The sequence below is a fragment of the Onthophagus taurus genome, chromosome 2 (genome assembly GCF_036711975.1).
Source record: "Onthophagus taurus isolate NC chromosome 2, IU_Otau_3.0, whole genome shotgun sequence".
NCBI classification, from domain to species: Eukaryota; Metazoa; Arthropoda; class Insecta; order Coleoptera; family Scarabaeidae; genus Onthophagus; species Onthophagus taurus.
Genome location: NC_091967.1, coordinates 9,522,973 through 9,532,938, shown reverse-complemented (window position 1 = coordinate 9,532,938; position 9,966 = coordinate 9,522,973). Strand labels below are relative to the sequence as shown.

Sequence of the window (9,966 nt, the reverse complement as noted above, 5' to 3'; positions counted from 1 at the left end):
TTATATAATACCTTTTAGTGGTTTTTATTATATTTCTTGCGTATCCTACGCGGTCTGGACAGTTTGACAGACAGAAATGTACTTCTTTCGTTCATTTACTTATATTGTCTAAGCTCTTTTTCCTCTTTTTTGTCGTTTTTATATAGTGTGTATATTATATTTCTGTCACTTGAACGTCTAGACTACAATATGTATATTCACGGATGCTCAAATATACAATTAAATATGTAGTATTTATCTATAATTAATAAATTATGTACATTACTACTACTTGCTTTATTTTATTACAAAAGAAACCCAAAATAAAAGATTTTTCCTTTAACGAATTAAATAGCATAAGGATTGTTACTTGTCAATACAGTTAATTATAATAACATTAATAATTAATAACATATAAACTGGGTTTGAGTAATATTTGGATTAGCTCGCTTCCATGCTAACCTCATTCAAATTTATTATCATTTCATACGATTATTATCACACGAATCGGAATATCGTAGTCACTTTAATCTCTTTTCGCAGAAAAGATCAAATAGAAGATCAACCTTTGCATATTCTTCAGCTTTATAAAAGCTTCCACAGATACTTCACTGCCTTATCAAATATGTCCCATTCTGATCAAGATCTGCGAAGTTTGTTAAGAGAAGAGCAGTATTGTTAAGAAGTTCTTGGAGTTTTTTCAGATTATTTGCACTTAATAATAGCAATTTCATCTTTGTTGAAAACGTCTTTGGCAACTTACTCTACTACTACTTTGGATCGAACCTCACCTTTTTGGGCGTTCTTAGCGACTCAAGAAGCTTTTGACAAATTGTTGCACGACGTCTAACGAAAAATGTAGATGTAATTTCAGATCAATTATGCTTAAGTAAAGGAAATCCAAAAGGTGGTGATTTTATTCAGATTCTTTGGCGGTTCTGTATCATCAAGGTGTTTAACAATTACTTCTAGTTTTTGCATAGCAATGATTTTCCAAAGGAATTCTGTTTAGGAAAAAGGTGGAATTTGGCAGAGTAGCTTTCTACTACAAACACACCTATGGTATTGATCTCTGGCTAAAATATGAATAAAACATGGTTTTTGTCAATTGTACAAATGATCTGATGTGATTTCATTGATACTAAATTTGTCGTTAAAATTAGTGGTTTCAATGAAATTTGTTATTACTGTTGGAATTTCTGCATTACAAGCACTTTCACAACATATTATTTTGAACAAACTCTGAAAAGAGACATTTTTCTTTACGTTCGTATATAGTGACATCTACAACCTCTTCATTACTCTATTATTACAGATCTCTATAAAACATCATTTTTAAAATTACGTAAAATCAAAAACATTAATTTATTACAATTAAGTACTTATTTTGTACATATATTACATAATTTCCCTTAATCAATCCTTAACTTAAATTAATATTATTGAAAAGAAAAAAAAACAAATAAAACAATTACTTTGACATTTGACATGTCAAATTAAAGATCATTGCAACACAAAAATGCAATATTCAAGCTTTTTAAAATTTCCGGAAGTATTGAAATGCACTTTAGACCGATAAGTCAGTACCTAGTCAAAAGGAATTTGAGCAAATCGGTTTTAAAACATCAAAGCCGAACTGCTGGAATTATAAGTAAAAAGTGAGGTTATGTTTTGAACTTAGGAATTATATTAATTTTTTTCTAGTTATTGGAGATGAAATTCTTAAAGGAGAGGTAACTGACACTAATTCTACATATCTAGTCAAACAGCTTTACCAACTTGGTGTTCGTGTTAGAAAGGTATTCAAGATTAAAAAAAAACTTTGAATTAAATGAAATCATATAATAATATACAAAAGATTTCAGTTGTAAGTGATGATATAAAACAGATAAGTGAAGAAGTTCGATCATTCTCGGATAATTACACCTATGTTATAACATCGGGAGGAATAGGACCAACACATGATGATGTTACATTTGAGGCTATTGGATACGCTTTTAGAGAACCTTTAATTGCACATCCAATTCTAGTTGATATTTGTAGTAAATATTATGGTACAAAGGATTTGGATAGTCCAGGAATGAAATTAGCACATGTAAACTTAATATCCAAAAATATATAGCTATGTAAAATATGTTTATTTTAGATTCCAAAAGGTGCTAAATTAATGTTTGGGGAAGCAAAAACTTCATATCCAAATATATCAGTTAAAAATGTGTATATTTTTCCTGGTATTCCACAATTACTAAGGAAACTATTCGAACAAATTGGACATAAAATTTTCACATCACACGAAAAGTTTTATACAAAAGCTATTTATTTTAATGTTACTGAAAAATTAATTGTAGATGTTTTAAACATTTTAGTGAAGAAATTTCCAACTGTTATATTTGGCTCCTATCCAGAACTTGAAAACAGGTGATTTTTTTGTTATAATGTTATTAAAAACTATTTATAAACACTTTTTTAGCCAATATAAAGTGAAAATAACAATGGAATGTACAAATGAAGAAAAGCTTCAAATTGCCTATAACACAATGATTAATATGATGCCCTCAGAGTATATCGTGAATGCTTGATTTTATTAAAATACAACAATAAACTTATATATCCAATAAGTTTTAGTCTCTTTAAAACCATCTTGTCAATGGAAATAAGTTGAATCGATTTGAATGACGTATATAAGACAAGTACGAATGCTGCCATCTATTAACAACTTTGAATACTTACGTTTTAAAGAATATTGCAATAGATGGCGCAGTAAAAATAAGTTTATTTTGGTTAAAACAAATATTTAGTTGATTTTAATCAAATTTCTTATATTTCAAAAATCTTATAGCAATAATTATTTTAAAATATCGCTTAATTAAACTTGCATATAAATCGAAATTATAGGTTAAATTATACCTAACCTCACTTTAGTTTGTTTACATTTTGCTTAAGTTCCTCAAACATTGCATGGGTTTGGTTAATTGTTCAACTATCTAAGCCAGCATACAAATCGTAAGTTAATCCAATTTATTATTATTCAATTCGATTGATATTCGATTAGAAACTTATTACAAACATAACCTAAAAGTTAAAGTCGCGTGCGCGTTATTCAAATGTTTAAAAACAAATGAATCGTTGTTGATTTTAAAACATTCTTAACTGAACTTTTAACTGGTAGAATTCGGTCGTTGTGAATACAGATTCAACTTGAAGGGCGTATGCAAATTCGCCTACTCTTGTAAATAATGGATACATGTCTCTTTGGGGAACGAATTTCATCTATTCGCGAAAGCTTTCATTTCCGTTGAAGTGGGCCTAAGAGACTGTACTTGAGAAAGATTAAAAGAAACGGATCTTGTAGATGTATTAAGTGTTACTCGGCGATTTATTTTATTTGCCATGCAGGAATATTTACTTAATTGATCTATCTTACTATGGTTATATCGAAAATTCTAACCTGATAGAGACATATATGTATACTTATGATAAATTTATTTTGTTCGGTTAAAATTAATTTTTTTATATGGTAAAACTGGTAAAAATTTTCACCAGTTCTGGTGAAATTTGATCACAACCTTCCACAACTTCAAAGCTTCCAACTTCTTTAACCTCTTAATTCTTCATCTGAAATATTTTGCATCTCGCTTTCTCCCAGGATTTAAGACATTTTCAAAGTGTTATTTTCTCGATTTCTGTGCTCAATATTTACCTTCCATGTCCTTTATTTGTTTCAAAACTCTCTGCTCTCCCATTTCTGAATTTTTTTATGGTCTTGAAAAACAGCTTGCGGTTTTCTGTTTATTTCTTTCCAGTGTCTGGACGAACTTTTCTCAGCCCCCCGTTTTTGTCCAATACTATTTGTTTAGTCTTTATTGTTTGATTTTTGATGCGCTGTACATTAAGGAAATGTACTAATATTAACGTGAAGATAACCCAATTCCAGTCTTGGAATGAATTCAACTTATTCATCTTAAGAATCATAAAAATGATGGATCATGTATGGAAACAACAATCTTTATGTGCGAAATGTAGTACTTCTGTACTTAGATACTCCATCTTAATTCAGAGCCTTAACTCAAAGCGATAAATGTACATCAATAATTATAACCATAATATTAATTATGCTGTAATTATCTTCAGTAATAAATAAGTAGGATTAGAAAGTTATTTCAATTTCTATTCATCCACGTCTTTCTAATCCTATCTAATAAGTTAAATTTTTTTATGTAGTCTCCTCCAACTTTCAATAGGCAAAGTTTAGATTTTATGTTTTATCTCAACTATACATATTGTTTATTATTCTTTCTTTTCTATTATCATCATTTCTACATAGTTAAATCGAAAACAATAAACTTTTTATTAAATACTATAATTGAAGGAAAATCTATTCATATTAAATGAACTTATACTCGGTAGTCCGTACGGTGTAAGTCTATAGATTGAAACCAATAGGGTGCGTGATTTAAATTGCAGAGAACTTGTCGTGTATGTCATAAAACGTAAGTAGAACGCTCGTAAATTTTAATAAAACCCCGAATGTCTGAAATTAACCGTTCTAATATTTATGAAGACGGTAACTGCACACGCAATTACAATAGAGAACGTTGTAGCTTGGTTCTTTACGGTAGTTTTTCAATCGTACTTTTTCCTTTTTTTAAACCTCCACATTGTTTTTTTTTATACTTTTTTGTTCTTTTTAAAAACTTTTTTTTCATGGCGTCCATTGCGGGGCCCATTTAGCTTTAATAAAAAACACTTATCAATCATGCACTCCACCCGCACTTACTTCTCTTTTTATCCGTTCCGCGGCGTATTTATGTACAGTATTTTTTATTTCGGACACCGGAACCACCGCGGTGGACTCACGTACTCGTTACGGTGAATAATCGCCGAAAGTTACAATTACAAATTTCCAAAGTTACGCGCGTTCATTTGCATTTTTATTAAAGTTTTAATTTAATATGCAGATTTACGAGGGCCCATTGCCGAACTGCAGTTTTCAAATAATCGTCTCGAAAAAATATTGTTTTTGAGTTAGGAACTGAACGGTCGGTTTCGTTCCTTTTTTCAACAAAACATCGCATCCAACAAATCAACTATTTTCAACCTCGAAAGGTAACACCATAACCCAACATTGATGCTGCGGAATTAAATGTAAGCAAACCGATCTGTTTACTGAGCAAACACCATGTAAACTAGAATTCTAACCAGAAAGATGAAATAAATTTGAAACTATAAGACTATTTGAATACTAATACTACTTTGCACGAAATGATTAAATCGCATAGTATAATATGTTAATTGGTTTTAAAATACTTTACTGTTACTAATAAATTTAGAGACATTGATTTATGGAGCTATATTTCTGAAACTCTGGTATTTATTGACGACTTTGTTTTTTTTTGCAGCCTCCCAGTCAATAAGGAATTAATAGCGGCGGATTCCCATTAATCAATTATGTCAAGTCCAACCCATTTAATGTATGAGAACATTTCAAACTACCTCACTTTCACATGAAATACACCACCCATCAAGAATTAGACTACAATTTTGAAACTTTGGTAAAATAATGCTTTATTATCAACTAAGAAACAATGAAAGTTTAGTTGAAAAAACAAAACAAAAATTAACATTTTTCAAGAAAAAGCTAGCAGTGGATTGCATCCCCACGCGCAGCTATGCATGCATTAACTCTTCTAAACATGCTCTCTATTAAGTGCTCGTGTCCGCCGACCCATCATATCCCATACATGTTCAATCGGCGACAAGTGGTGACCGTGCAGGCCAGGGCAAAATATGCAATCCAGCATATTGCCCCAGGAACCTTCTTGTAACTACAGCAGTTATGCATTATCCTGTTGGAAAGTGGCATTCTGCAACGTCTTCATGAAAGGTACTAAAACCGGTTCCAGAACGTTGTCGATGTAACGACATGCGTTTAATGAGCCTGGAATGAACGTAAGAGGTGACCGTCCAGCACATATTGTTCCCCAAACCATAACCTCAGGTGTTAAGGCTGTGTATCGTCTTTGAACGAACTCCAAATTCCGTTTTTCCCCTCGATGTTGCGGCACCCTTCTACGACCATCATTCACATTCAAACAAAATCTTGATTCATTACTGAAGATGATGTCATTCCATTGATGAACCCACCCTTGCCGTTCTTGGCACCGTGCAAGTCTGGCTGCTTTATAGGGAGGTGTTAATGGAAGCCGAAGGTAAGGACGGTATGAATGAATCCCACAGGAGGAAATTCTTCTGTAAACAGTTGCCATCGACAAGTGTCGGTTCAAAGTTGTCGTCCAATCCACAGCAATGACGACCTTGTTGTTTGAAATCGACCCCTGGTAGCCATCCGCCTTCACGTGTGTTGCTTCTTCGGGCGGGTCTTCAAACAGGACGGCGTCTCTGAATACCTTCTTCGGACCATAAAGACCATATCTGAGCAACTGTAGTGTGGTCCCGATTCAGCCTTCTCCCAATCTCTAGGAATGAGAAACCCGCCTCTTTCATACCGATAATTCGGCCCATATCAAAGTCACTGATATGGGCAAAATTTCGACGACGTCGCACTAGAATCATTACAAGGCGTCTACTTAACAGTTTGACAATGAAATAAAGCGACATATTATGGGCAGAAATTCATTAATAATTGCTAGGAAGAAAATATTGAAAGTTGGAGATAACAATGGTACAGAAAACATAACAGTTGAGTTTTTTCGGCTGAAATTTTCATTTCAAGTTTCAAAATTGTAGTTTGTTTAGTGGGTGGTGGATTTCATATGAAAGAGAGCATATATGATCCATGATTACAACGAAGAAAAGCCATAATAATGTTTGTATATTCTTTTGAGTAACTTTAGTAATTCGGGTTTAGCCGTCTTGAGAGACGTGCGGCTAAATCCGAATGTTTCTAGTTCTAGATCTAGTGTTAGTTCTAGTTTTACACTATCACTGGAACTAACACAAGACTAGAACCAGAAACATTCGGGTTTATCCATGAGTCTCTTAAAACGGAAACTCAGAATTATCATAAGGACTTCACCTTTTCCAAGCAAAATTTTTCCTTTGCAAAACTACCCAATGCTTGTACTATTAAACTATGTTGCATTTTATGTGGGACAGTGTAAGTGCATAGTAGTTTCGTAACTATGCTTACTCCATTCATATATTGCGAGTTATATGAAACTCCCAGTATATGACATACAACGATATTACTTTTTACCTGATATTGTGATGATATTGTAAAGTAAAATTAAAAATTTCTAAAGATCCATCTATGCTTTAGAAATTTCATTCTTTTTAATTCGACGTATGAAAAGTATATGAAAGTATTTTCCATACTTTTTTTTGAAAACAAATTTATTGTAAACAGTTAAAATGTAATATTGTTTTAAATTGTAATAGGGGTATAATAATGGTTACGTTTTGAATTACGCGACAATAAATAACAACAAGCTCATGTTTCTGTTTGTAGAAGTCGTGAACGTTACATAACACGCATTGTTGCCTTCAAACATAGGCGCTTCAAATTAAATCATTACACACACTATTGTCCACAACGCCGGATTCCTTTGAACATTGATATATTCTAAATACATTGTTACAAGTGGCTAACAATAATGATAATTTATTTTTATGACAACAATAATTTTTGTTATAACTTGTAATACCGAGATTCATCGGTTTTTGTTCTCATAAATAATAATAAATATGATTAAGATTACGTTCACTTTAGATTAAGGCTCATAACGTCTACAGGGACGAGATACCTTTCATAATTACGGTTGGAAAATTACCAAGATATCGTTATTAGAAATCTAAAAAGGTCTTTATAAGTTACCGCACGAGTTTTGTGAAAGAGTTCAGACAAACGCTTTTTCTGTCGGACGTTTGTTAACCAAAGCAAGATTTGTAGAGTGTAATTACAAATATTACACTTTTGCTAGTTCAGCGCGCAGATATTCCCTCAGGTAGAGCTAATTTCGCTGTGATTATATGTTATTAGAGTCGCAATAAATCAGGCGATTAATTAGCGAAATTGCTATTTATCCTTCGGACGGAGAAGGGCACCTGAATATTGACGTGGTTCATAAAACTGGGATTTAATGATAAAGATATTGAAAGTTTGAGAACTACTGGTGCTCACTTTGAAATGTCGCTTTTAAAATAGCACCGAGAATCTTTATGGGACGTTATATTTCTCTTGTAGATGTTCAACAATATATTCGCCGACTGGAATTTAAAACATTGAAAGGGATATATATGCGACCCTTCTTACACACGTGCACATATACGTGCATGCAAAACTCCTGGTAATAATACGGAGTACGCGCCAAAATAATAATAAAACGCGGTCGGGTTACGTCGCCGTTGTTGTTAGCCCTTTTGCTCGGCGAAAGAAGGCCGACCCGTTCGAGAAGTAATATTAAATTTTTATAAGGAGGAAAAAAGAAATAGAAAAGTCTTTTCCGAGTAATATAGGTTTATGGCTTCCATCTGTGAGATTACTTTAGACGCTTCAGAAGAAAGTGGACTTTCAGAGGGGGATGAAATAAAACGAGTTCGTCTGGGGATGTGGAAGGGGGCCCGAAAGGAGTTGTTCCCGTACACTTTTGGAAGTTAAATACCCGCCTTCGTTACCAGAAAGTTGCACCTGCATGTCTAAAGGAAATTTAATTAACGGAAAATGTCGCTTGTGTAATTAGTATAATTAACTAGGACATAAACATGAAAATTTAATTGGATATATATATTTTTAAAATTAAAAGTTATATGAAAAAAGCCATAATTATATTGCATATAAATATATTTGGTCAATAGATACGGGCAGGTTGATGTCTTTTACTCATGCAACACAAGGAGATACTTTCACATACTTTCTATAGATTTCTTATCATTAAGGAAATATCTGTCGACATTTCACGCGAGATTTCAAATCTTGGGATACAAAAAATCCTAACCGCTAACATGAAAAATATCAAATTCTATTTACATCAATTCGTCAATGCTGGGACGACTAAAATTATGTGGATATCAAAGAACACAACGTACTTTTTTCCATTCAAAAATAAACAGTACATATCATATAAAGTTCCCCATCTCCATCGATCTTGTATTGTCAGAGGGGCTGTTCTAAAATATTCCTGTCACTGGCCGGTGGTCACCGATCCTCAGGTTCACAATCTACATACCTGACCAGACAATGGACTTTGATTTATACGCGATATTTTTATTTCGGACATAATGTCTCTTTGATTTGTGACAACGGCATCGGTAACATTATCAGCGAGCGCATAAATCAGAGTCCCAGTCCTCGTACCAGCAGCGATTTTATAAAATAAACACCAAGAAAACGACGTAAAGATAAGACCTTAAAACGACTTTTGACATAATGAATAATGAGATATTTTAATGAATTAATACAATTATTTGTTGCTTAATAAACAATTTATGGGATATAAAAATTTTTTATTGAGATAATAGGTTTAAGTGAAAATCAGTTTTACTTAAGTGGTATTCAAAGAGAATTTAAAAGAGCTTACAGCTGTGGATATTTACAAAAGGCGTACATAAAAAGCTAAGCTTTCGTGTTAACTGCTGCTGGATTTCACGCCGTTTGAATCAGTTTGCGCAAACGAACGTTTTATCACCTAGCTGAACTTTTCACGAGTGCTTTACAATTATCTGAGCGCGGCATAACTTTACATAATGCATAAAATTTGCATATCGGTTTCCTTCGGACATAAACAATGATATAACGGGGGAGAGTAAAACGTACACCGGTTAGTTAGGCAGTGTTTATGTAAAAATGTAACTTTCGCGGGGAAGGTTCCGTCGACCGCGGACTGAAAGGGCCCCCAAAGAAATACGAGACGCGAACGTAGCAAATAAAGGGGGCCGCGACGTATTTATAAGATATAGAAATCGACCGTGGCTCGCATACAATGGCGTATTTATGTTTTATCTGTGTATAAATTTCGCGTTCTGAAATCT

At 33.0% G+C, this 9,966-nt stretch overlaps 2 protein-coding genes across 6 annotated transcripts in view; both read left to right on the top strand.

Moving 5' to 3' along the window:
- Positions 1–1,457: 1,457 nt before the first annotated feature.
- LOC111427254 (FAD synthase-like) lies at positions 1,458–2,597 on the top strand. The gene is made up of 5 exons (XM_023062282.2): positions 1,458–1,630; positions 1,684–1,778; positions 1,838–2,074; positions 2,126–2,397; positions 2,450–2,597. The coding sequence occupies exons 1-5, from the start codon at positions 1,540–1,542 to the stop codon at positions 2,556–2,558; spliced, it is 804 nt and encodes a 267-aa protein (XP_022918050.1). The 5' UTR covers positions 1,458–1,539; the 3' UTR covers positions 2,559–2,597.
- A 74-nt stretch (positions 2,598–2,671) lies between these two features.
- The window catches only part of LOC111427137 (Autophagy-related 10), a 127,380-nt gene continuing 120,085 nt past the window's right edge, over positions 2,672–9,966 (top strand). For all 5 annotated transcript variants that reach the window (XM_023062126.2, XM_071194128.1, XM_071194131.1 and 2 more), the window contains exon 1: positions 2,672–2,982. The gene's annotated coding sequence lies outside the window, so the exon portion shown is untranslated. The remainder of the gene's footprint in view (positions 2,983–9,966) is intronic.

Excerpts from the sequence above, each read along its gene's own strand:
- LOC111427254 (XM_023062282.2), top strand. The coding sequence starts at position 1,540 with ATGCACTTTAGACCGATAAGTCAGTACCTAGTCAAAAGGAATTTGAGC. Across the intron at positions 2,075-2,125 it reads CAGGAATGAAATTAGCACAT|ATTCCAAAAGGTGCTAAATT; the intron begins GTAAACTTAATA and ends TGTTTATTTTAG. Across the intron at positions 2,398-2,449 it reads TATCCAGAACTTGAAAACAG|CCAATATAAAGTGAAAATAA; the intron begins GTGATTTTTTTG and ends ACACTTTTTTAG.